The 25,790-nt window shown below is 53.2% G+C and overlaps 2 protein-coding genes across 23 annotated transcripts in view; one reads left to right on the top strand and one right to left on the bottom strand.

Annotated features, from left to right (window-relative positions):
- Positions 1-447: 447 nt before the first annotated feature.
- Positions 448-24,772, bottom strand: CDIP1 (cell death inducing p53 target 1). 4 transcript variants are annotated; one of them, XM_006054885.4, is made up of 7 exons: positions 24,274-24,396; positions 11,199-11,362; positions 3,339-3,421; positions 2,761-2,865; positions 2,501-2,656; positions 1,887-2,160; positions 448-1,779 (listed from the first exon to the last, which is right to left on the bottom strand). In XM_006054885.4, exons 4-7 carry the CDS (start codon positions 2,843-2,845, stop codon positions 1,668-1,670), a joined length of 627 nt encoding a protein of 208 aa, XP_006054947.1. In that variant the 5' UTR covers positions 2,846-2,865; positions 3,339-3,421; positions 11,199-11,362; positions 24,274-24,396; the 3' UTR covers positions 448-1,667. The 4 variants fall into 4 exon arrangements, with proteins under 4 accessions (XP_006054947.1, XP_006054946.1, XP_006054949.1 ...); XM_006054884.4 differs by lacking the exons at positions 11,199-11,362; positions 24,274-24,396 and adding an exon at positions 24,626-24,772; XM_006054887.4 differs by lacking the exon at positions 11,199-11,362 and having other exon boundaries at positions 3,295-3,421; positions 24,274-24,427.
- The window catches only part of C24H16orf96 (chromosome 24 C16orf96 homolog), a 59,588-nt gene continuing 58,244 nt past the window's right edge, over positions 24,447-25,790 (top strand). For all 19 annotated transcript variants that reach the window (XM_044936150.2, XM_044936146.2, XM_044936135.2 and 16 more), the window contains exon 1: positions 24,447-24,710. The gene's annotated coding sequence lies outside the window, so the exon portion shown is untranslated. The remainder of the gene's footprint in view (positions 24,711-25,790) is intronic.

Genomic DNA, 25,790 nt, shown 5'->3' with positions numbered 1-25,790 from the left:
AATTAAATGGTGGGGACACTTTCCAGTAACTGACCAAGCCCACCCACCTTCACAAGTCAGATGAGGGGTGGGGGCCCAGCAGCCTGCAGACCTGACGCCTCATCCCCGGTGGCTCTGTCCTGCTCAAGGCAGCGAGGGTACCTCCCCGCAGGGTTGATGACCCCGAGTTCTGGCTGGCAAGGGTCTCCAGGTTGCAGACCCCATGGGCAAGCGCATGGTGTGGAGACAGGTGACATTATCAATTAAGGAAGCCTGATGGTGCAGTCATGGCTGGGCTCTGGTGGGTTTAACCAGGGACTGAGACACCAGCATTGTCCCTGGGTAGTGGGTTCAGCAGAAGCACTGAGACCCTGAGGTCTTGACCCCTGCCTTCCAACTACCTGCAGGCCCCCCACCCTCTTTCCCTCACAAAAGAAGGAAGCCAGGCAAGAGAGCAGAGGCCTCGGGTGGGGGAGTGAAAGGGCCAATTTAATGAGGAACTATCAACTGAGACTGGCCACGGTTCACAGTGACAGGAGGCCATGCAGTGGCTGTGCAAGACCAGGAGGGGGCGGCAGGATACAGCGGTCCACAGGAGCAAGTTCACAGACAACCCTTCAGGAAACAGTGTGTGCTCAGGCCCAGGGCGGGGCTGGTGGCCACCAGGACACCTCTGCCACTTGTGGCTGCTCCTTCCTTGTCCCAAGCCTGTCCCAGTCCAGCGCCACGGCTGCTCCTGCTGCAGCACCTGCTGATGGAGCAAGAGCAGTGACGGCGAACCAGCCAGGGTGCAGGGCCCTGTGGGCACCGGGAGGAGGGCCCGTGGAGAGTGCACAGCATAGCCCAGAGTGCCCGCAAGGAAGCCCCGCTCTGTCATCTCTGGTCCCACCTGGGATGCTCCAGGCAGGCTGTGCCCACACGCTGCAAGGGCACGGTATAGCCAGATGGCCCGGCTCCTGGGCATTCCTTCTGGCCCCAGCAAAGGCTGGGCTTCATGGGGTGTGGCTGAAAGGGAGCTGGGCAGGGGCCATGGAGAAACGCTTCTTGGCAAGCTAGGGTCCAGTCCCTCACCCCGTAGCCTGCAGGTGTGCTGACCTCCATTTACCCCAGGTAATTCCTGGGCACAGTTAAGAATTCCTGAGTTCTGAGGGCCAGAGTCATTGCTTCTGACCGTCGTGCCTGCCTCTAGCATCCACAAACTCAGGCCTGCCTGGGTCCATCCGCCACTCTCAGCCCAGCAGATCAGAAATGACAGTGGCTATGGGCTCGGCCCCACTGCAGGTCCCGGTCTGGGGAACCAGCCACGGCTCTGGCTGCTTTTGGTCCCAGGGAGACTCTGGACCAAACCTGTACCTGGTACAGAAATGGAGAAGAGACCCCAGCAGGGAGGACCACATGAGGAGACCACTCCCTCTCGTCTTCTTGATCACAAATGCCTAGCATGGCAGCAGCACGCAAGCTCAGCGCCATCCCCCACCACTCGCTGGCCCTTGGCCTGAAATCCAACAGAATTTTTGCCACCAGAGTCAGATGCTCAGGGAAGGGCAAGGCGAAGAGGACAAGACTGCCAGGGGACGGACCAGTGGAACGGCTTCCAACCCCCAGTGGGAGCAGGGAGGTGAGCCACTGAGTGCAGGGGGCGAAGCACGGGGGGCCAGACGGACAGCGGGGAGTCCAGGCCCAGCCCGTCAGCACAGGCGCTTGTACGTGTAGATGTAGGCCTTGCAGCTGGGGCACGTATGCGTCACATCCTTGAAGTCGTTGATGAGGCAGGGGATCAGGCAGCAGCCCAGGTCACACCTGCATCAGGAGAGACGGGGGCCTGAAGATCAGGGGCTGAGAGCCTGGCCCCTGCAGGGCAGCAGACGTGGGCACAGCGCCACCCCGCGGGTGCCTGCACCACCTACCCCATGAAGCAGCAGAAGAAGCCCAGCACGAAGTTCATCAGGCCGATCTCATAGGAGATCTTGGTGGTGATGGCCTGCTGGCAGTGGGGGCACACGGTCTGCACGGGCGCGCCCTCGAAGATCTCTCCCTGCAGCACGGTCACGGTGGTGGCAGCCCCCGAGGGGACCAGGACCGTGGCCGTGTGGCCCCCAGGGCCAGCGTAGGGCCCTGGCGGGTAGGGCCCTGGTGGGTAGTAGCCCATGGGTGGATGGGGACCCGGAGGAGGGTAGAAACCTGGAAACAGAAGACGGAGCAAAGGCGGGTCACTGGCGGGCTGGGGCGCTGGCCCCACGGGAAAGGTGAGCACAAATCCCCGAGCCTCCAGCACCCCAGGACACAGGCTTGGGGCCCAGGCGACCATTGTCCTTCTCCCAGCCTTTCCTGGTCTCTGTCCCAGAGGACACAGAAGCTCCCTGTACTGTGCTCTTGGGCACCTTCCCGTGTCTGCTGTCCACCTGCATGGTCGGCCCTCTGCCCTTATGTTAAACACCCACACAGACTGCCGGCTGGCAGCAGAGGCTGGCCCAGCTGCTGACGCAGGGTGCTGGGCTGGGCGGGTTCCTTTCCGTCTTACCTGAAGGCATGTAGGTGCCGTCCGCGTTCACGTGTGGGGGGATGAAGCCAGGCTGGGGCATCGGGTGACCAGGCGGCTCATAGGGTGGGGGGCCAATGTCTGCAGGGGGCAGCGACATGCCCGGTGGGGGCTGCATCACAGCTGGGGAGGTGCGGCCTGGATGGGGCAGGGGGCGGGGGAGGAAGCGCAGAGGCTTAGTTGTTGGAGGGGCATGGCTCCAGGTGCAGCTCCCAGCAGCTGTGAAGGGCATGGGGCTCTACCTGGCGTGGGCGGAGCGCCACTTTTCTCCTCCAGAAGCGGGGCTGTGGGATCCCCAGGATAAGGAGGGGGTGGATCATTCGACATCTTTGCTGCTTCTTCTGGGCCTGGAGGTGAAACCAGGGTGCAGGCTGTGCTCCCAGCTAACCCCGCCCCCTCCACACAGGGCCTTCCGTGGCTCCTCCCGTGGGCGTCCCTTGCTCTTGGCCTCAGGTCACCTTCGCTCGTCTCCCCACACAGGTGTCATCGCTTGGTATGGGCCAGGGCCAATCCTTTGGTAGCACAGCCTCGGCTGCCCCCAGGCCCTGGAGATGCCCCACCACTGCCAAGGTAACCCAACCCAGAGCCACCATCTTGCAACCTCCAGAAACTCCAGCCTCAGGGGTCACCCACACTTCTGTGTGGGAGCCGAGGGCAGGGGGGTGGCCTGGTGAAGGGGGCGGAACCCAGCAGCTCGGGAACCTCATCTAGGGCGTCTCAAGGGCAATCCGACTGGGTTCTCTCCACCCCTCCCCCTGAGGGAGCACCAGGCTGACCTTCGCGCCAGGGCCTGCCTGTGGAGGGTCGGGCGACGCTTTACCTCTGATCCCAGGTACTCAGAAGAGACAGGCAGGTGAGGCTCCTTCCACCGCTGGCCTGGGTGAACACGCAGGGCTCTGGGAGCTGTTTTGGGGGGAGACCCACAGGCAGCGCCCTCAGCACCAGGGCAGAGCTGGCCCTGGGCACCTGGCTCCACGCAGCCGCGGTGCCATCCTGTGTCCCTACCCACGCCCAAGCTCCCCCTCCCCTCCCCACAGCTGCTGTCCCCCAGGACCACGGCCGGTCCTCCATCCTCTCCCCACCAGCCCAGAGCAGCCCCCACACATCCACATGCCCTGCGGGAAGCAATCAAAACCAAGGGCATCTCCCCACAGAGTTGCGTTCTGTCTCTTTTAGTAAGACACTTCCTTCAACTCTCTTCAACAGCATGAAAGCCCCTAAATTAGTAGCATTTTAAAGTGAGACTTATTTGTTTTTAACTGAAATAATGTGAACTAGGAAAAAGAGCTGCAGGAATAGGGGGTCCCCAACAATCCTGTAGCGCGGGCGGCTGCGACGGCGCACAAGCGTGGCCGAGAGGAGCTACGTCCAAGGTCAGGGCAGAAGCCGGGAAGACCCCATGCCGGAGGGGCGGCAGCCAAGAGTGCTAGGCTGTGATGGCGTAGGAACGGCCAAGAGGAGCTACCCCACGTCCGAGGTCAGGGGCAGCAGCCGGGAGGAGCTACCCCTGGCCCAAGGCCAGGGGCGGCGGCCGAGAGTAGCAACTCCACATCCAAGGAGCAGCGGCTGTGCGGGCGCAGGAGGGCCTAGAGGAGCTACTCCACGTTCAAGGTCAGGAGGGGCGGCGGTGAGGAGATACCCCTCGTCCAAGGTAAGGAGCAGTGGCTGCGCTTGCTGGAGCAGCCGTGAAGAGATAGCCCACGCCCAAGGTAAGAGAAACCCAAGTAAGATGGTAGGTGTTGCAAGAGGGCATCAGAGGGCAGATACACTGAAACCATAATCACAGAAAACTAGTCAATCTAATCACACTAGGACCACAGCCTTGTCTAACTCAATGAAACTAAGCCATGCCCTGTGGGGCCACTCAAGATGGGAGGGTCATCTTGGAGAGGTCTGACAGAATGTGGTCCACTGGAGAAGGGAATGGCAAACCACTTCAGTATTCTTGCCTTGAGAACCCTATGAACAGTATGAAAAGGCAAAATGATAGGATACTGAAAGAGGAACTCCCCAGGTCGGTAGGTGCCCAATACGCTGCTGGAGATCAGTGGAGAAATAACTCCAGAAAGAATGAAGGGATGGAGCCAGAGTGAAAACAATACCCAGTTGTGGATGTGACTGGTGATAGAAGCAAGGTCTGATGCTGTAAACAGCAATATTGCACAGGAACCTGGAATGTCAGATCCATGAATCAAGGCAAATTGGAAGTGGTCAAACAGGAGATGGCAAGAGTGAACGTCAACATTCTAGGAATCAGTGAACTGAAGTGGACTGGAATGGGTGAATTTAACTCAGATGACCATTATATCTACTACTGCGGGCAGGAATCCCTCAGAAGAAATGGAGTAGCCATCATCGTCAACAAAAGAGTCCAAAATGGAGTACTTGGATGCAGTCTCAAAACAACAGCATGATCTCTGTTCGTTTCCAAGGCAAACCATTCAATATCACAGTAATCCAAGTCTATGCCCCAACCAGTAACGCTGAAGAAGCTGAACAGTTCTATGAAGACCTACAAGACCTTCTAGAACTAACACCCAAAAAAGATGTCCTTTTCATTACAGGGGACTGGAATGCAAAAGTAGGAAGTCAAGAAACACCTGGAGTAACAGGCAAATTTGGCCTTGGAATACGGAATGAAGCAGGGCTAAGGCTAATAGAGTTTTGCCAAGAGAACGCACTGGTCATAACAAACACCCTCTTCCAACAACACAAGAGAAGACTCTACACATGGACATCACCAGATGGTCAACACCGAAATCAGATTGATTATATTCTTTGCAGCCAAAGATGGAGAAGCTCTATAAAGTCAGCAAAAACAAGACCGGGAGCTGACTGTGGCTCAGATCATGAGCTCCTTATTGCCAAATTCAGACTTAAATTGAAGAAAGTAGGGAAAACCACTAGATCATTCAGGTATAACCTAAATCAAATCCCTTATGATTATACAGTGGAAGTGAGAAATAGATTTAAGGGACTAGATCTGATAGATAGAGTGCCTGATGAACTATGGACGGAGGTTCGTGACATTGTACAGGAGACAGGGATCAAGACCATCCCCATGGAAAAGAAATGCAAAAAAGCAAAATGGCTGTCTGGGGAGACCTTACAAATAGCTGTGAAAAGAAGAGAAGCGAAAAGCAGAGGAGAAAAGGAAAGATACAAGCATCTGAATGCAGAGTTCCAAAGAATACCAAGAAGAGGTAAGAAAGCCTTCCTCAGCGATCAATTTGCAAAGAAATAGAGGAAAACAACAGAATGGGAAAGACTAGAGATCTCTTCAAGAAAATTAGAGATACCAAGGGAACATTTCATGCAAAGATAGGCTCGATAAAGGACAGAAATGGTATAGACCTAACAGAAGCAGAAGATATTAAGAGCTGGCAAGAATACACAGAAGAACTGTACAAAAAAGATGTTCACGACCCAGATAATCACAATGGTGTGATCACTCACCTAGAGCCAGACATCCTGGAATGTCAAGTCAAGTGGGCCTTAGAAAGCATAACTATGAACAAAGCTAGTGGAGGTGATGGAATTCCAGTTGAACTATTTCAAAGCCTGAAAGATGATGCTGTGAAAGTGCTGCACTCAATATGCCAGCACATTTGGAAAACTCTGCAGTGGCCACAGGACTGGAAAAGGTCAGTTTTCATTCCAATCCCAAAGAAAGGCAATGCCAAAGAATGCTCAAACTACCACACAATTGCACTCATCTCACACGCTAGTAAAGTAATGCTCAAAATTCTCCAAGCCAGGCTTCAGCAATACGTGAACCGTGAACTTCCAGATGTTCAAGCTGGTTTTAGAAAAGGCAGTGGAACCAGAGATCAAATTGCCAACATCCTCTGGATCATCAAAAAAGCAAGAGAGTTCCAGAAAAACATCTATTTCTGCTTTATTGACTATGCCAAAGCCTTTGACTGTGTGGATCACAATAAACTGTGGAAAATTCTGAAAGAGATGGGAATACCAGACCACCTGACCGGCCTCTTGAGAAACCTATATGCAGGTCAGGAAGCAACAGTTAGAACTGGACATGGAACAACAGACTGGTTCCAAATAGGAAAAGGAATACATCAAGGCTGTATATTGTCACCCTGCTTATTTACCTTATATGCAGAGTACATCATGAGAAACGCTGGGCTGGAAGAAGCACAAGCTGGAATCAAGATTGCTGGGAGAAATATCAATAACCTCAGATATGCAGATGACACCACCCTTATGGCAGAAAGTGAAGAGGAACTAAAAAGCCTCTAGATGAAAGTGAAAGAGAAGAGTGAAAAAGTTGGCTTAAAGCTCAACATTCAGAAAACGAAGATCATGGCATCTGGTCCCATCACTTCATGGGAAATAGATGGGGAAACAGTGTCAGACTTTATTTTTTGGGGCTCCAAAATCACTGCAGATGGTGACTGCAGCCATGAAATTAAAAGACGCTTACTCCTTGGAAGAAAAGTTATGACCAACCTAGACAGCATATTAAAAAGCGGAGACATTACTTTGCCAACAAAGGTCCGTCTAGTCAAGGCTATGGTTTTCCCAGTGGTCATGTATGGATGTGAGAGTTGGACTGTGAAGAAGGCTGAGTGCCGAAGAATTGATGCTTTTGAACTGTGGTGTTGGAGAAGACTCTTGAGAGTCCCTTGGACTGCAAGGAGATCCAACCAGTACATTCTGAAGGAGATCAGTCCTGGGATTTCTTTGGAAGGAATGATGCTAAAGCTGAAACTCCAGTACTTTGGCCACTTCATGTGAAGAGTTGACTCATTGGAAAAGACTCTGATGCTGGGAGGGATTGGGGGCAGGAGGAGAAGGGGACGACAGAGGATGAGATGGCTGGATGGCATCACCGACTCGATGGACTTGAGTTTGAGTGAACTCCAGGAGATGGTGATGGACAAGGAGGCCTTGTGTGCTGTGATTCATGGGGTTGCAGAATCGGACACGACTGAGCGACTGAACTGAACTGAACAATCCTGCTGAAGGAGAAGGAGCCTGGAGTCAGTCAGTTTAAATATTAAATGTAACAAACCAGTGGCAGGGCCAGAAGGACCGAGTCCAAGCAACAAAAGTGAAAAAAGATAAAATCAATTTCATCAAAATATAAGACTTGTGCTTCTAAGGACACCATCAAGAAAGTGGGAAGACAGCCCACACAATGTAGGAAAATTCTTTCAAATCAAATATCTTAGGGACCTGCACCATTTAGAATCCATAAAGAACTTTTCTAACTCATTAACAGAAAAGATGACTCAGTTTTTAAAATGGGCGAAAGGATGGGAACAGACATTTCTCCAAAGGTAAACAAACGCTCAATAAGCACATGAAAAGAACCTGAACATTCTGAGTCAAAAGGTGACTGCAAATCAAAACTGCAAGGTACCGTTTCCTACCTACTGGGATGGCTAAGATGAAAAGGACAACAATGAGGATCAGGTAGAGAAAATGGAACCTCTCCCCGCCCCACTGCTGGTGTAGCTGCTCTGGAAAACAGTCTGGCAGTTCTTCAAGAATTACCCAGCAGTTCCGCTCCTAGGTATATACCCCAAAGAACTGAAAACTCTTGTCCACACAAAAACCTGTGCAAGAATGTTCATAGCAGAATTACTCATAATAGCCAAAAAGTGTAAACAACTCAAGTGTCCATCAACTGATAAGTGGATAAACAAACTGGCCATATCTATACAGTGGAATATTATTCAGCCATGAAAAGGGATTAAGTATGGACACAGCTATAACCTAGATGACCCTTGAAAATGTGATGCTCACTGACAGAAGCCAGACACAAAGGACCATGTATTGTATGATTCCGTATATGAGGTAAATCCAGATAATCCACAGATGCGGAAACCAGATTAGTGGTTTCCAGGGGTTTGGGGGGTTGGCCTACGGCCAGTATGGAATTCCTTTTGGGACGCTGTAGATGTTGTAAAACTGGAATGATGGTTGCATGGTTCTGTGACTAAACTAAAAACCACTGAATTGCACACTTTAAAATTTCTCAGCTGAGGCATGATCTTAATTCTCTGACCAGGGATTGAACCTGTTCCCCCTTGTACTTGGAGCACAGAATTTTAACCACTGGACCGCCAGGGAAGTCCCTGAATTGCACACTTTAAATGGGGAAATCATATGGTATGCAGATTATTGTACATCAATGAACTTATTAAACTCAAGGAAAACACAATTGCCCAACCTTATCATCCTAATGCAGCCATTCTCTGCATGTCCCTGCCAGTCTGCACAGGCAGCCAGGTTTTTATATAGTTGCTGTTGTGACAAAGTTAAATCCTTTTAACACTGTGTCACATATATTTCCTCTATCCTCTAAGACTCCATGATCATAGATTTTAGTATTTCCAAAAAGGGGCCCATCCCTGTTTACTTGACCAAGCCCTATTAAATCATTTAGGAGGCTCCTTGTTACTGTCATGAAACAATGCAACACCTTTGACTAACGCTCTTTCCCTTTCTTGGATTATTTCCTTGGCCTAAACACGCCAGAAGTGAGATTATTAGGTCAAAAAATATAAACATTTTATACCTTTTGTGAAAGATGATGCTGACTTACAGCGCACACTTTGAGTACCGTTAATCACTGATTTGTAATGTTAAGATGACACTTGGTTTCGTCGGTCTCCTACATCAGTAAGAGGGAAGACACCGCCACCGGAGTCGCCCAACACCGAACCTGGGGCAGGCGCTGCCACGGGCACGGCTCCCCCCAGGCCCTGCCGCTCCTGTCTCCTCTCCCCTCCACACCCACCCTGCAGCTGCCTTTCGAAGCCACGGCAGAGCCTGGGGGGCAGGCCCCTCTGTACCTATGACCAAGACAGCCTAGCACAGAATATTTCAGTCACCCTAAAGTGAGATTCCCCAGTGGCTCAGCGAGTAAAGAATCTGCCTGCGATGCTGGGGACTCAGGTTTGACCCGTGAGTCAAGAAGATCCCCTGGAGAAGGATATGGTAGCCCGCTCCAGTATTCTTGTCTGGGAAATCCCATAGACAGAAGAGCTTGGCAGGCTACAGCGCATGGGGTCCAAAAGAGTTGGACACGACTAAGCACACGCACACACAAAGTGGGGTGAAGCCCATCTCCATGTCGGTCTGTCTTTGGACCCATTTCCTGCTACAGTCTCATCTCGCCTTCCCCAGAACAGCAGATGCTGGGGGCCTCTGGGGTGGGACACAGGGCCAGGCACTTTCTGCAGAGCCCGGTCTCCCCACGCCCCTGAGTGGAGTTAAAAAGCACAAGACTTTTGGCCCCGGGAGGCAGCCCTGGCATCCTGCTCTGCTCCCAGCTCCTCCTGGTTCACTGCAGAGCACGCGGCTGTTGAGCCAGGGCCAGGGCCCAGCCAACTGGCAGCAGCCAGAGGCACCCCAGGGTCTCCCTGAGGAAGCCGGGAGGGCCTAGGCCCGGGCCAGCAGGATGTGCTCCTCCCTGGCTCCATCCCCTGGTAGAAACTCCATTTGGTAGTCTGAGCCGTCAGGACACATACCCTGCCTATGGGGAGGGTGCCTACCCTGCCTCCAGGGTCCCCACCCCACACAGGACCTGCTGAGGGAACACCAACACCGTCTTCTGGAGGAAGGCTGGGAGGGCAGCGTGGGGCTGAACCCCATCAGCACACACACGCAGGCTCCTGGAGGACGAGGAAGGGCGTGGGGCGAGATAGAGACAAGCAGGAGGACGGCGGCGGCCAGACGGAGGACGTTCTGACGTCAGCTCCGCCAGGGCCGGCTACAGCAGCCGTTCTCAAGGTTTTTCGTCTCAGGACCCCTTAACCCTCAATTATTAAGGACACCAAAATGATTTTGTTTTTGTAGGTTATACCTATCAATACTTACCTTACTAGAAACCAAAAATAAGGAACTGTTAAAAGTATTTGTTCATTAAAAAAATTAACTCATTGCATGTTAACAAAAATTTTAAGTAACTGCTTTCCAAAACAAGATTTAATAAGAAGACTAGCATTGTTTTACATTTCCGCAAACCCTTTACAAGTCTGGCTTAACATCATTAAGAAGTCTACAAATAACAAATACTGCAGAGGATGTGAAGAAAAGGGAACCCTCCTACACTGCTGGTGGGAATGTAGATTGGAGCAGCCACCACGGAACAGTATGCAGGCTCCTCAAAAAGTGAAAAATAAAGTTGCTAAATGATCCAGCAATCCAACTCCTAGGCATATATCTGGACAAAACTCTAATTCAAAAAGATGCATGCTCCCCCACGTTCGCAGCAGCACTACTCACAACAGTCAAGACATGGAAAAAGCCTAAATGTCCATCGACAGACGGATGGACAAGATGTGGTGCATATACGCAACCGAATACAACTCGGCCATAAAAAAGAATGAAGTGATGTGATTTGCAGCAACATGGACGGACTGAGATGATCAGACTAAATGAAGGAAGTGAGAAAGATAAATATCATATGGTATCACTTATATGTGGAATCTAAGTGAAACTCGCTCAGTCGTGTCCGACTCTTTGTGACCCTATGGGCTATGCAGTCCATGGAGTTCTCCAGGCCAGAATACTGGAGTGGGTCGCCTTTCTCTTCTCCAGGGGATCTTCCCAACCCAGGGATCGAACCCAGGTCTCCCGCACTGCAGGTGGATTCTTTACCTGCTGAGCCACCGGGGAATCTAAAATATGACACAAAGGAACTTACCTATGAAACACAAGCGGACTTACAGACAGAACAGACTTGTGGGTGCCCAGTGGGGCGGGGGCAGGGGCGGGAAGGACTGAGAGTTTGGGATCAGCAGATGCAGACGCTACAGAAGGATAAACAACGAGGGCCTACTGGACTGCACAGCAACTGTATTCAGTAGCCTGTGATGAACCAGGGAAGAATATGAAAAATAATGAATATGTATGTGTAACTGAATCACTGCTGTACAGCAGAAACTAACACAGTGTTATAAATTAACTATACTTCTATAAAATAAAAAAGTCTGGCTTAAGAGAGGACAGCTGGATGCCTGTATCTGCTTCTCCATCCAATCTGTTGTGATGTTTTGGATGAAGTATGAGAAAAGCCAGCCTCCTACAGTAAGCAGCTGGAAAGGAGAGAGGGACTGAATAGTCTTTTCAGCTTATTGTGGACATTCTTCCAACACCACACCCAAACTTGACAGTTAAATATGGAATACGAATCTTTCACAACAAAATTTTCCCTATTACACTGAAAAAAATCACTGGGCTACCTGGCATTTGGAATGGCTCTTTTACACATGGCTGGTTTTATAACAGCATGCCTGGGTCATTTGGAAAATTCTGGCCCACATTTATGAGCTTGATTATTATGTAGATCTGGCAATGTCAAGGCATCTCATTATATGATATGCCCCTCTCAAAAAAAAAAAAATCACATTGTTAGTATCACCACCAATCCCATCAGAAAAGTCTTTACTACTGGGAAGTTGTCAAGCTCACAGCAGCAAAAACAAGTTTTCCAAGATTTTAACATTTTCACTTGAAAGCTCAAATTTTATCACTGGCAACAAATACAAAAACAAAAGGTCAGTTATTTTCCTTGAAGACTCACTTTGTCGGCCGAATCCCCAAGTCCAAATAACTATAGTCTGTGGGTCAGCTGTTATTTTAAGTAAATGTGGAGCTCCATGAAAACACCAGCTGAGTAGCTGGGCTCACAGCTCCAACAGCTGCACCGTGCTTCCCGAGGGACCCAGCATGCTGCACGCGCCTCCTCTCATTTCACCACACAAGACATGAACAACGCGCACCCAAGGGTCCAGCTAATACACTCAGTCATTTTTACCGCTTTTTCTTCAGTGAAGCCTGCAGGAACAAAGCCACGACAATCACTGGTGCAGCGGGTACCACACCTTGAGCTAAGTCCCACGGCTGCTGCACCACCCCTTCGAATGCCAACGTGATGGAAACAGGCAGAATAACTAATAACCTCCGAGTGTCCTTATAAACACAGTTCTGACCTTCAGCCCCTGGAAGATCTCAGGAAACCTCCAGGCGACTGCAAGTCACTCTTCAAGAGCTGCTGGATGAGAGGAGCCCCAAGCTGGTAAGGGGGTAAGTACCTGCAGGCAGAGCAGGTCAGGGCTCCACAGCCAGAGGGACTGAGAGGGCACTGTCCCAGGGGGCCTCCGAGCGGGCTGCTATCACTCCAGGGATGTGCCTGTGGCCACATGCGCCAGACTAGGTCAGACCCAGCTCTCCCACTCTGCAGCTGTGTGACCTCACTGAGCCTGTTTCCTCATCTGTAATCACACCTACCACTCAGGGCTGGAGCAAGTTTTATAATAAAGAGCGTGTGCGAACTGCCCAGAGCAGTAGCTTGCGGCCTCGCTCACGAGAACACTGAATAAATGGCCCCGGTTATCGGGGTTGATCATTATGAACAACATCCAACAGGAAGGAAAACAACACAGGCACTGCCGCCTCTGCCACAGCAGCCTCTGGTCCCCCAGGATCTCGGGGACCGGTGACCCAGTCCAGCCTGAGCGCCCGGCCCGCAGAGGTCACCGAGGCCCGGCAAGTGGAGGCCGACCTGGGGGCCCCTGAGACACCTTCTGGAAAGGAAGACAGCCCAGCAGTCCTCCTGAAGGGCCAGCTCTCTTTCCCAGCATTTGCCCTGGCACTCCACGGCTGCAGTGCCCAGGGAAGGGTACTGGGCCTGGACCCTGGCATCCACCTGGGGCCCTGGAAGCAGCAGCTGCAGGGCCGAGTTTCCCAGAGCTGGGCCGGCCTGCCCGCTGCTCCAGGAGCTCACCCCTCAGCTCCCGCAGCCACAGCACCATGATGCCAGCTGGCCCCAGGGGGGCTCCTCTGTCCCCAAGAGTCAGGTTCTAGGCGGCTGGCCAGAAGGGCTTGGGGCTTTGCCGGGAAAACAGAAAGCCAGCCTTTCGCCTTGTCTTCAGCTCCTGTCTGCTGAACCAAGGAGGCGCCCACTGCTCTGTGAAGGGTGGGGGGTCCCAGGGTCCACCAGAGGACAGAAGCACTCAGGCCCTTTGAGCATGCAGACCTTCCTGGAGGCCTGACCCCCACCGTCCACACCCCCCACCCTCTTGGAGGCATCCCTCTGCCTGAGGGCTGCTCACCAGGGATGGCCACTGGCTCTCTGGGCAACGCCACATAACCCTCCTGTTCTCGCAAGTCCCCAGGGGTGGGCTGAAGGACAGTCTGTGTGATGGCCACTTAACAGAAGCCCCTGGAACGGATGGTCCTTCTTTTGGGAATAACCAGAGGTCTGTTGGTGCTGACTGCTGTGTAGCACCTACTTCGTGCTGGGCACAGGCTGGGCAGTGGCAGGGAGTGAGTTGTGACCTTCCAGAAGCTCACAACTGAGTTGGGGAGACCAGAGTCAAAGACACACCCCAAACCCCAACCCCAAGGACACAGCGAGACCAGTGGTGGATAAGAAAGTACGCTGTGAAAGTACAGGCAGACCAGACCCGTTCCGGGGGTCAGGGGACATCTCTCCAAGCGAGCCGGGCAGGGGGAGGAGGTGGGGTCAATGCAGGCCGAGGGGGAGGGCAGGGACAGTGGCAGGACAGAGTCACAGGCCTCAGGAAGGAGGCTGTGCCCGGGATGGGCAGCCAGACAGCAGCCTGGAGCCATCGAGTCTCAGGGCAGCCTCAGAGGCACAGGGCCCGGGGCTGCCCTGCCACGGTCAGACCTGGGAGCCCCCGGAGGACCAGGGCAGCAGTACCTGTGTGAAGATGCTCTCAGCCCGTCTAACAACAGGTGCCCATGTGACTTGGTTCTGGCCAATGAGTCACATAGGCGACAGACATTCTTGGAAGCTGCCGAAAGGGAGCCGCCTCACCTGGAGATGGACCCCGTGTCCTCGGGCCCTCCTCCTGCCCGCCGCCAGGAGGCTGAAGGCTACAGCCCCGCAGCCACGCTGACCACGAGATGACCTCGGGAATAGAAGCCGTGCTGAGGACAGCTGAAGGTGCCCGGGCCCCGGATGACCATGGAGACGCCCTCCCGGCACTGACCACCTCCCCTACCCTGCAGTGAGAAACAAGCTCACTTGTTTTCACCAGTTATTTTGGGTTTCTGAGTAAATGCAGCCAGACCCAACCTCAGTATGGAAGGGAAACAGAGAAGCTGGTTTACAGCAATTCTCAACCCACAGCAGCCAGAATCTACTGATTCTGATTGGTACATTTCCAGCTGATTATTTTAACAAGGAAGGAAAACAAGTACTATTAACAATAAACAGTGCTCCCTGGGCCTGAGGCTTTGTAAACAAGAGGGGCCCCTCCCTGAAAAGCTCCCACAAGGACTTCCAGAGGCCTTGGCTTCCTCTAGCCCACACTGCCTTACTGAGCAGGCCCCGGGCCACCGAGTTCAGCACTGGTGGGACTGGAAATCCTGAACTCTGCCCCTTTTCCACTGTCCTTCCTGATAGAGGCAGGAGCCCAGACAGCATCACTGGTGGCTGCGAACCATTTCTTCATCTTTACACTTGAACATGGGTGTATCTGATGCCTTGGGAATTCTAAACACTTCAAAACAGGCTAAAGACACGGAAAGGACCAGAAAGCAGATGTGGTTTTCCCATCTGGCTGCTCTCCTCTCACCAGCCCCACACACTCCTCTGGGATGAATATCACAGCTCCATGGAGCTGATACATCAGCCTAAGCCAATGGCCCCAAATACCACAGCCTGGGCCCTTCCCCGGGGAGGCTGGAGCCCTGATGGCACAGGTCAACCTGAAAGTGCAGACGCCTCGCCTGCTAGTGCCCAGGCGTCTGGCCACCTGATACTTCAGAGTCTGTCTTCCCATCTGTGAAATGGCAGCAGCCGCCCCAGACCCACAGGGTTGTGTCAGTGAGGTCGTGATGAGAAGAGCAGGCAGCACTGTGTTCCACAAACACAAACAATGCTTTGCATACATACAAACAGCTGTATTTATGGAGCCTCAGCAGAGCGTGGAAAAGGAAATATACAATGAAACAGAAAAGAGAGAATATGCTGGTTGCTCTTCATCAGAAGGAAAATCAAACAGCCGACAGGACTCCAAGAATGGTCTGGGCTAAAAAAGCTGTAAGACTTCTAGGAACCGTCACGATGACGACAGTAACGAGCACACGGTGTCTGTCACGCTGAAGCCGGCTGGAGTTGAGGCAAACCAGTCTGAGCCCCCGGGACAGAGGCACGGGCACCTGAGCCACGGCAGATCAGGCGGGTGCACATAGCTTTTCTGGAGGACAGCCTCACTGCCTGTACCTCCTCCCACATTCAGTCCATTTAGAGGCATCTGTCCTCGAGGCACACGCACGGACGGGCTGTGTCCCACTCACGCGATGGGAGTCTCTACTTCAGTTTTGTAGGAATTTGGTAACACCACTCAGTTCTGTGCCAAGCCCCTTCCCAGTGCTCTAGTAAAACCGGGGGGATCCAGACCATGAAGCCGGGACACGAAGACCACCCAGGGTAGTTCCAGGTGGCACTGGTGGTAAAGAATCCGCCTGCCAAGGGACTTCCCTGGTGGCCCAGGGGTTAAGACTCTGCGCTCCCAATGTAGGCGACACAAGTTCAATCCATGGTCGGGGAACTAAGATCCTACATGGTGCACAATGAGGCCAAGCACCCGCCTGCCAACGCAGCAGACATAAGAGATGTGCATTTGATCCTGGGTGGGGAAGATCCCCTGGAGGAGGGCATGGCAACCCACTCCAGTATTTCTGCCTGCAGAATCCCCACAGTCAGAGGAGCCTAGAGGGCTACAGGTAGTTCCAGCCTTGGATACCCCTCCTGGAGAGCCAGCAGGAGGTCACCTGGGAGAGGGGCCGGGTGAGAAAATCCCAGAAGACAGATGCATGAGCAAACTGAGACGGGGCTTGCCCAAGACACAAGCTGGAGAGATCTCCTCCTGCCCCTGAGCCCCCTACCCCCCACCCCGGCAGGACCAGGCTCAGGAGCTCAGTTTCTGCTTCTACCGCTGGCACAGAGGAGGAAGTACAGACAGGAGGGAACGAGGAGCCAGGGCCAAAAACAGATGCAGCTGCAACCACGACTGAATAAACAGGACAGCCACACCTGCTGGATAGGCAGGGCTCGGTAACCAGAAGGCGGACTAATTTTAGAAATGCGATGAGTCTGAAGAACCAACGCTTAGGCAATCAGAGTGGAACCCTGAAAAGACGAAGTCCTTGCCTCTGCCTTTGTTGAGCCGACACGAAATGGAAGGCAGCTCTGTGCCCCACTATACCACCACGGTGAGCTGACGCAAAATGGACAGCCTTGCGGTTGATTCTATTTTAATTGGTTATCTCAGATCAAGACACACCAGCCCAATCCAGGAAAAAGGTTCTAGGCCCTGAAGTGCAGCTCAGCCACATGGTCACTACAAGGTCCCCCGGCTGTAAGACCTATTTTGGACACAGATGCCTGCTGGCCTCACCAGCCCAAGTGAGGAGTCGGCCTGCTACCAGGCCTTGCCCAGGTCCCCCCATTCCGTTGGGGAGGAGTGGATCTCTATACTCCCGAGAGAAGGCTTTGCCTTTCTGCCCTCATGAGCTCTAAGGTCCTATATGCACCCCTTGGGAGTGTCTCTGTGTCACACAAGTCCCTCTGTTGCAGGCAGTCTCACTTCTCACACTAGACACTGCCGGGAGGAGAACGTCTGCCTCGGTCAGTCCAGCATGGCACGCTTCTAGAGGTCACCTGGATGGAGTCAGTGAAAAGAAAAAAGCCCAAAGCCAGCAGACTAGTAATTATTCCCGGGGTGGGACCTCACCGTTCCAACGGTAAACAGCCTTTGAAAGGGCATGTGGTAAGCTGTGTACAGGCTGGCACACAGCAGTCCAGGGGCACACTCTCCAGAGGAAACGTCCCTATATGCAGCAAGGGGCGCCCACATGCCCGGCACTGACAATTCCCAGGGGCTGGTGTCCAGGACAAGGACACGATGTCCACAGAGGTGAAGGGGAGAGTGGGAAAAGCGCTCTGGGAAATGTGAGTGGGGAGCAAATATAACCAGAATTTGAAATTATACTCCATGAAATAGTACAAGGAAGCTTAACTAAACTCCTGTCACTCTAAATGGACATCTGACCTGAAGAGTTGACCCAAGCCGTTTGGAACAGAATTATTTTGGATCTCCTCTTTGAGGAAGTGGGAACTCATATTATATCTGGGGTTGCCTTATTTTTAGCCATGTGTGTATTCATGCATCTAGAGGTCACCTTTCAGGCCGGAAGTGTCTCTAGGGATCACCAAGTCCAAGGTGTCAGCTGACATACATCTGGTCTTCAGACATTACTAAGAGCCCACAAAGGCAGGCCTGGACTACTCATCAGGCTCTTTTCTAAGCCCTGAAGATGAGTTAACAGCTGTCCACAAACTAGTGGGAGAGGGGCCATAAAACACAGAAACTGGTAAAATACATTAGTAGGTCAGCTGGTGAGGCCTGCCACGGTGGAAGGATAAGCAGGGAAGGGAGGGCTTTTCTGAGGCGAATCTTCAAAAAGACAGGCCTGAGGTGAGGAGAGAGCCTCCCCCAGGGCTGGCCCTCGTAGTTCAGCTCGTAAAGAATCTGCCTGCCATGTGGGAGACCTGGGTTTGATCCCGGGGTTGGGAAGATCCCCTGAAGAAGGGCATGGCAATCCACCCCAGTATACTTGCCTGAAGAATCCCATGGACAGAGGAGCCTGGTGGGCTACAGTCCATGGGGTTGCAAAGAGTCAGACGCGAATGAGAGACCAAGCACCAGAGCGGTTCCACCCAGAAGACTGGAACGTGCCCATACACCTGTGCAAGGGGAGTGAGGTGGAGGGGTCCCTGCACTGTCCAGGATGCTAACGTGGGTCCCCGAGTCCTGAACCCTACAGTGCTTGGTCCCCACCTCCAGTAGACACAGGTTCTGTTTGGCCAGTGTGACTGGGACCACAGAGAAATGGGTCCCAGTGTGGCCCCCACGCTCTCCAGGAGGGGCAGGTAGACAGACGACCTGAGCTTAGAAACCAAGGCCTGCCCCGAGTGCCAGAGCTGAGAAGTGGTCAGGTGAACAACATGGAATTCCTCTGGTTCTGGGATTCAGTTCAGTTCAGTTCAGTTCAGTCGCTCAGTTGTGTCCGACTCTTTGCGACCCCATGAATCACAGCATGCCAGGCCTCCCTGTCCATCACCAACTTCCGGAGTTCACTCAGACTCACGTCCATTGAGTCAGTGATGCCATCCAGCCATCTCATCCTCTGTCATCCCCTTCTCCTCCTGCCCCCAATCCCTCCCAGCATCAGAGTCTTTCCAATGAGTCAACTCTTCGCATGAGGTGGCCAAAGTACTGGACTTTCAGCTTTAGCATCATTCCTTCCAAAGAAATCCCAGGGCTGATCTCCTTCAGAATGGACTGGTTGGATCTCCCTGCAGTCCAAGGGACTCTCAAGAGTCTTCTCCAACACCACAGTTCATAGCATCAATTCTTCGGTGCTCAGCTTTCTTCACAGTCCAACTCTCACGTCCATACATGACCACTGGAAAAACCATAGCCTTGACTAGATGGACCTCTGTTGGCAAAGTAATGTCTATTTTTTCAATATGCTATCTAGGTTGGTCATAACTTTTCTTCTGGGATTAGCCAACTGTATTCGGCAGAGCCATTACTACCCAAGTTTGTTTGTTTATTCTTTCTTTCAAGTGACCACCTGCTTGAAAAGACTTAAGATTCTTTACTCTTTAATTCAGCCAACACTTCACAGGCCTCTCCATGAAGGCCACTCACTGCCCTGGTCCCTCCCCTCAGGGAGCTGCAGATGAAGGCAAGGCTCACACTTGAGAAAAACTTACAAAAGATACTCGGCAAAACCCAAGGAGACCTGTGATGGCAGGTGCTCCGGGTGAGAGAAGGGTCGGTCTGTGGGTGGGGGCCTTGGGAAGTCTTCGAGGACCGGGTGAGCCCTAGGTAGGCCCTGCAAAGTGAGCTGGGGTTCCAGGACTGGAACTAAGAATCACTAGGAGGAAAGAACTGTGGTCAAGGGCCCAGCTGCCCCAGGCAGGCCGGCAGCTCCTGGAAGGCCGGGGTAGTGCCGAGGGTCAGTCTCTCCGCGGCCCCAGGCAGCACATCAAGTATCAGCTGACAAAGTGATACTCCAGGCGGGAGCTCTGCCCGCAGCCCGTGGGCCCTGCTTCAGGGAGCAGCACCCCAGGCCCCAAGATGGATGTCTGGGAGGTGTCCCAGAGCCATCTCTGCCCCTAAACCCTGATCTGTAGGCAAGCCAAGTGAACACCATGGTTCAAAGAGCTCTCAGATCTTATCTGCTTGTCAAGGTTTAAAGTCAAGGTTCAAAGGGAAAAGTCTGGACTTGGCTGTGTGTTCCAGATCTCTTTACCACACTACACTCCAGACACCCCTGACTGTAGCTTACTCTCTTACAAACAAACCAAACCCTGCCCCCACCAAAGACCCATGCCTCTGCCTCCAAACCCTCTTTCCAGAAAATCGAGCCTCTCCTATACCTCCCTGCGGAGGGATCCCCTGTCCCTCACTCTTGGGGCCCCACTGGAGAACACCTCATTGCCTGGGGGTGCAGCTCGGCCCCTAGCAGAGTGGTGCTGAACAAGCAAGTCAGTGAGGGAAGGCTTCCCACCAGCCTAACCCACCCCACAGGGCCAGAGCACAGCCTCCATCGAGAAGGCCCACACTGGCTCTCTAATGAGTGTGTCAAATATCCAGAAGAAAAAAGAAATGCTTTTCTTGAGTCACAGTCAGGTCCATGGAGCCATCTTCACAGGGGAGCCCCCATTTCCCTTCAGGCCTGCCGTCTCAGGACTGCTGGGTTTGGGACCCTGCTCTGCCAGGGTTTGGGACCCTGGCAAGTCACTTGGTCCTCTGGCTGCGTCCTCAGCCAGGGGACACAGAGGTGCTCGAGCTAGGTTTGCAGCCCTGGCGCTGAGTACGATGACCACACACGGGTGAGGGCTCGACCAGGTGGGCACAGGGCGCATACAAAGCACACACTGCAGATGGAACCTCCCTCCTGTTGCCTCCCCAGCCAGCAAGGCTGCTGCTCTTACTGTTAACTTTAACTGTGACAACCATCTCACTTCTTCCTGAAGTGATAACAGGCTGGGATTCTCCTCAAACCCCACCCAGGGCAACTCTTCCACCCTTCCCTACCTACTTCCACTTGCCCTGGCCTGTTTTCTCCTTGAAGGAAAGACACAGACAACAAAGCAGATTTGAGTTTGGACTGAATCAAAATTTACTGGACATGTCAACTACAAATTGGCACTTACCAAGAGCACTGCCAACGAGGGAACAACAAAGGCGTTTGCCATCTGCCTCTACTGAGACTGAACCCCATGCTGCTACATGCTGCTACCTTCAACAACCCCTGAGGAGTTCAGGGCAGAGTGAGGTATTCTGTGCTCCAGGGAATCTGGTGGGACACCTCTTTAGATAGTTGCTTGTTTTCTGGAACAGACTTTATGACCTCAATCCTTGCATCTCCTCATATCTAGAGAAGCATTAAATCCCTACATGGTGACATCAGATCCTTATGACTAACAAAAAACCTTTTGTAAATTGAGTGCTTCATGGTGTTGAACTCCCCCTTCACCAAAACCTTATATATTGCCTTTCCCCCACTGCTTTGGAGCAGTCTCTCAGAGCTATCTGAGATGCTGCCTCCCGGGCTTCAGTCCTCATTTTGCCCCAAATAAAACTTAACTCACAACTCTCAAATTGCACATCTTTTTTTTCAGTCGACAGACACAACATGGACTCAGCACGTTCACAGCTCTTCCTGGCCCCTCATGACACCTCCTTGGGGGTAAGAATGGATGGTCTGGACCACCCAGAGGACAGACCACGTGAGAGCTCATAGCACCCACAGATCGGGAGCACCAGAAAAAGTGATGAGACACGTTTTCTGGAAAAATGAAGCTCTGGAAAGGCAGATGCTTTGTTGCACAGCTTGAAAGTGACAAAAAGGCCTCCAGTGTGGGCTATGGAGTCCAGGCAGTGCTGGTCCCAGGACCCCAGCGTTGTCACCGGAGACTGATGACCAGAGAAGGAGAGGGAGTAGGTCCACAGGCTCAGGAGCTGACAGATCCTGCATGTCCTCATGTGGGTGGCCCTTCCAGGGGGAGAGGCTCTGCCTACCAGAGGTCCCCAGCCAGGTGCCCCCTGCCCTCTGCAGCACTAAGTTGCACCACAGCCTCTATCATCTTCAGGGGAGATGTGTCTTGGAGGATCCAGTCTATGCAGGGAGGAGGAGACCGCAGGCCTTTGTGGGATCCTAGAAACCGGCCCATTTCCATGCTGTGCACTCTACTTCCAAGTCTCTTTGTGGGGGCACAATAAGCCTCGCGCCACCACTGCCAGCCTGGCTCTCCCCTTCTCTCCTCCCCGCTGAGGGCCAGTGTCCTTTGCGGTGCTCCCACAGCATGCTGGCTGCTCACTGGCACAGCTGCCTCCCTCCTCATGAGGGCAGAGACATCAAAATACGATGCCATGACTTTAACTGGCACGCCTCCCTGTGTCCTATAGGAGTAAAACTATGTCTGTGCCCTTTCAGTAGTGTTTCTGAGAGTGGAGATGAATTTTCCCAGGCCCTGTCTCTTCTCTCCCCTTCAGATCACTGAAGAGAGAGGGTTAGAGTTGGTGTCTATGGCTGTGGAATTGTTAGGTAGGTAGAATAGGGAAAAGGAGTCCAAAATGGCAGTGGCTAAAAGACAAGGAAAGTCAAAGGAGGACCAGAGTGAAGACTTCAGGCAGAACAAACAGCACTCCTGGCTAAGCCCAATTTGCATAGGGCAGGCCCAGGTGGAGGAAAAAACATATAAAAGGAGGAGCCAAAGTGCTTTCTCACGGACTCTCTCTCCCGCGTGCCTGCGTGCGCTCTTTTCTTTCTCTGTCTCTCTCTCTCCCCTGCTATCTTCTAAATAAAATAGAGCTGTAACACTGATTTGCCTAAGAACTGTAGCACAATTTGTCCAAGACCCGAGAGCTGTGACACGCCGAGGGCTTTAATGTCCATTGCTCCAAATCTTTGTTGTGACGAGACAAAGAACCGAGGAACATACACTCGCGTGACAGAATAAAGTACCTGGACCCAAGGGACTCAGAGCTTAACTGGGCTATGCAGCCCTGTGCCCCTTAAGCATTAGGAAACACACCAAACCAGCAGGTTCAAATGGAGCAAGAAAGCAGGAATGGCTTCCAAGCTGACCACCTGCATCAGTTCCTAACAACTCTATCTGAGGGACAACCTGGCCATAAGGACACCTTCCATTAGCTCCCTTCGAAACAGTTCTGTTTCCTGAAGTAGCATTCGCACGGTTCATGCGTTCGCCCTTAGGGTGATTCTAGAACCACAACTGCCTGCTGTTTTTTTCAGATCTTTGCAAGAGCACATATGAAGTTCTGTCCTGGTTCCAGAGGCCTATCCAGAGTCCTCAGGTCTTCAGGGATGGGAAAGAGAAAGACTTCCAAGTATGCGGACAGTTAAAAAACAAAGGGAAGAATTCTACGACTACTGAATGCTATGCATGTTTAACCATCTGGGAGGGAAACAGACAGATAACCTCAATTCACCCTGATGCGGCGGGATGGTTAGAATGGTGATAAAGTATAATAAAATATTGGACATTTCTAGATGGTGTTCTATGGGCGGTCACTGTAAAATTTCTTCAACTTTCCCGTACATTTGGAATTTTTCAATATTAAACGTCTGCCAAGGCAGAGCTGGTGGGTCTCTCCCCATCCAACTCTTATCTTAGATCAGCCCTGAGGAAAGGAACAAAGCAGTAGAAGCAAGGTCACACTTGCCAGGCACTGCCCTGCCCAGCAGCCCACAGGAAACACACAAAACTTGTGAAGACACTATCCTTAAGGTCCTCCACCCTCCTCACTCTAAGACAAAGGTTCTCAACCCCAGAGGAGCCCGAGAATTATCTGGGGAACTTATTAAGTAGAGTCCTGGGGCACATCTCTTAACTGCTATATCTGAACCTCTGGGGGTGGGTCCCCCTAATCAGCCTTTTGAACAAGGGCCCCAGTGACTGACGCAGAGGACTTTAGGCCCACAATGGAGAAACTTACAGCCCCTTGCTCCTTACCTGACACCTGTTGAGACGGTCCCTGGGAATATTTATAAGAAAGCAAAAACATGCCTACCCTTGAGTCAAGGGTCCAAACCTGGACTCGCATGATGCTGTGAGTTCAACTACAACAAGGTCTTCAATGGCATGAGGCTGGGCCCAAAGCCAGGTCAGGTCACTGCCTCCACCCCTCCACCCCACCCCCACCCCCACCCCCACCCCCACCCCCACCCCCCCACCCCAACCCCCGGGCCCTAGCACCAGCATGTGTGGCCGAAAGCGGGCACAGAGATTTACAGATGTAAGCGGACCGGGGAGGGCGGGGGAGGCAGAGACGCGCGAGGCCCAGCGGGCCTGCCAAGGTCACCACGGAGCCCAGCAGAGGCTTCTTTGTCACCGAGACCCTCCGCCCGAGCCCCTCTCCTTGAGGGAACAGCCCCTGCAAAAAACTGGGGGTGGTACTTCCCCAAGCTTGCCTGCAAGGATGTGGGAGACATGATGGCGGGACCCCAGGGTCGGGCCGGCAGCCCCTGGTGCACCAAGCCCGCCGCCCGTCCGGGCCTGGCTAAAGGTGTCACCGCAGCCCCGCGGGTGGCCGGCCAGCCTAACGACGGTACGACGTCAAAACCCCAAAGCCGCTCTGGATCGCTTCGGCGTCCTGGGAGGAGGCTACAGGCCCGCTGCGCCGCCCCCGGGGTCCCTTTACCTCGACAAGCCGGCCAGCCCAGGTCGAGAGAACGCAGAGACAGCCCGGGTCCAGAATGTCTGTCTCGGAGGACAAGACCCTCAGCTCCGCGGGGCTTTGCGCGCGCAACGCACCCCCCCCCTTCCAACCAAAGGCCTCTGGGAGATGTAGTCCGTTCCAGGCCCTTGAGACGCGCTCTGCGAGCCAGCGGGGACCACGGTGCCCGGCGTGCACCGCGCGGGTGCCGCGGGAGGGGGCGGAGAGGTGGCTTCGCGGCCGGAGGTCGTCCCTCTCCCTGCGAGGGCCGTGAGCGCCCAGCCCTGCTCCCGAGGGACTCCACGGGAAGCCGTCTAGAATGGTCGGGGCGACTCACCGTCGCCGCGGCACCAGCGGCAGCCGCAATACCAAGAACGACCACCTCCGCAGCTCGCAGTCGGGCGTCTGTCAGAAGGAGGCGGGTAGGCTTTGGAGCAGGGCCGAGGCCCGAGGCGTCACGGCGAGGGGCGGGGCCGTGAGGTCAGCTCGGGGGCGTGGCCGCACGGCCGCACATGACTATCCCTGCGGGCCTCAGGCGAGCGCGAGCGTTTCGGCCCAGGCGAGGCACATAGCGGGACCTAGGGGTTGTCAGATGAGGTGACTTTGTCAGGTGAGGTGACTGGAAAATCACGGGAGGTTTACCTCCCGGTGCACCAGTCCCCGCCCCTACACTACCCCCCCAACTCCCGTATCTGCCAAAGCAAAACGCACCTCCTGCCCTTCAGGCACGTTTGTTCCTTTATTCCACAAGTATTTATTGTGTAGGCAATGGGCGTTATGAGGACAAACCCGGGTGGGAACGATGGTGGTTGCGTGATATGGAGATTCGAAGCAGAGCTTCGACAACAGTCCGTCTTCTCCTTTCAGCTCTCATACCGTTAAGTGTTTTGTTATTGTTCAGCGTGTTAGTAGGCATTTTTTTAATTAAAAAAATTTTTTTTGGTGGCCCTGTGAGGCGTGTGGGATGTTAGTTCCCTGACCAGGGATCCAACTGCTGCCCCTGCATTGGAACCGTGGAGTCCCAACCACTGGACCGCCAGGGAAGTTCTGCTGCTGCTGCTGCTAAGTCGATTCAGTCCTGTCCGACTCTGTGCGACCCCATGGACGGCGGCCCACCCGGCTCTGCTGTCCCTGGGATTCTCCAGGCAAGAACACTGGAGTGGGTTGCCATTTCCTTCTCCAATGCATGAAAGTGAAAAGTGAAAGTGAAGTCACTCAGTGGTACCTGACTCTTAGCGACCCCATGGACTGCAGCCTACCAGGCTTCTCTGTCCATGGGATTTTCCAGGCAAGAGTACTGGAGTGGGTTGCCATTGACTTTTCCAGGGAAGTTCTAGAGGGCATATTTAATGCCATATTCACATTTTTATGCTTTTGATTGGTTCTGCTGTTTAAAATGGCCCCCGAGCACTGGTGCATTCACTTTTTCTGAGTACCAGAAGATCTTACACAAAAAATAACTTACGTTAGGTCAGCTGTGCAGACATGAGTTATAGTGTTGT

The sequence above is a fragment of the Bubalus bubalis genome, chromosome 24, assembly GCF_019923935.1.
Source record: "Bubalus bubalis isolate 160015118507 breed Murrah chromosome 24, NDDB_SH_1, whole genome shotgun sequence".
Taxonomy (NCBI): Eukaryota; Metazoa; Chordata; class Mammalia; order Artiodactyla; family Bovidae; genus Bubalus; species Bubalus bubalis.
The sequence above is the reverse complement of the archived record's forward strand: the minus strand, read 5'-3'. Positions and strand labels throughout refer to the sequence as shown.

Coding starts and splice junctions, on each gene's coding strand:
- CDIP1 (XM_006054884.4), bottom strand. CDS start 2,845: ATGTCGAATGATCCACCCCCTCCTTATCCTGGGGATCCCACAGCCCCG. Junction 2,657..2,760: donor TGGCGCTCCGCCCACGCCAG/GTAGAGCCCCAT, acceptor TGCCCCATCCAG/GCCGCACCTCCCCAGCTGTG. Junction 2,161..2,500: donor CGGCACCTACATGCCTTCAG/GTAAGACGGAAA, acceptor TTCTGTTTCCAG/GTTTCTACCCTCCTCCGGGT.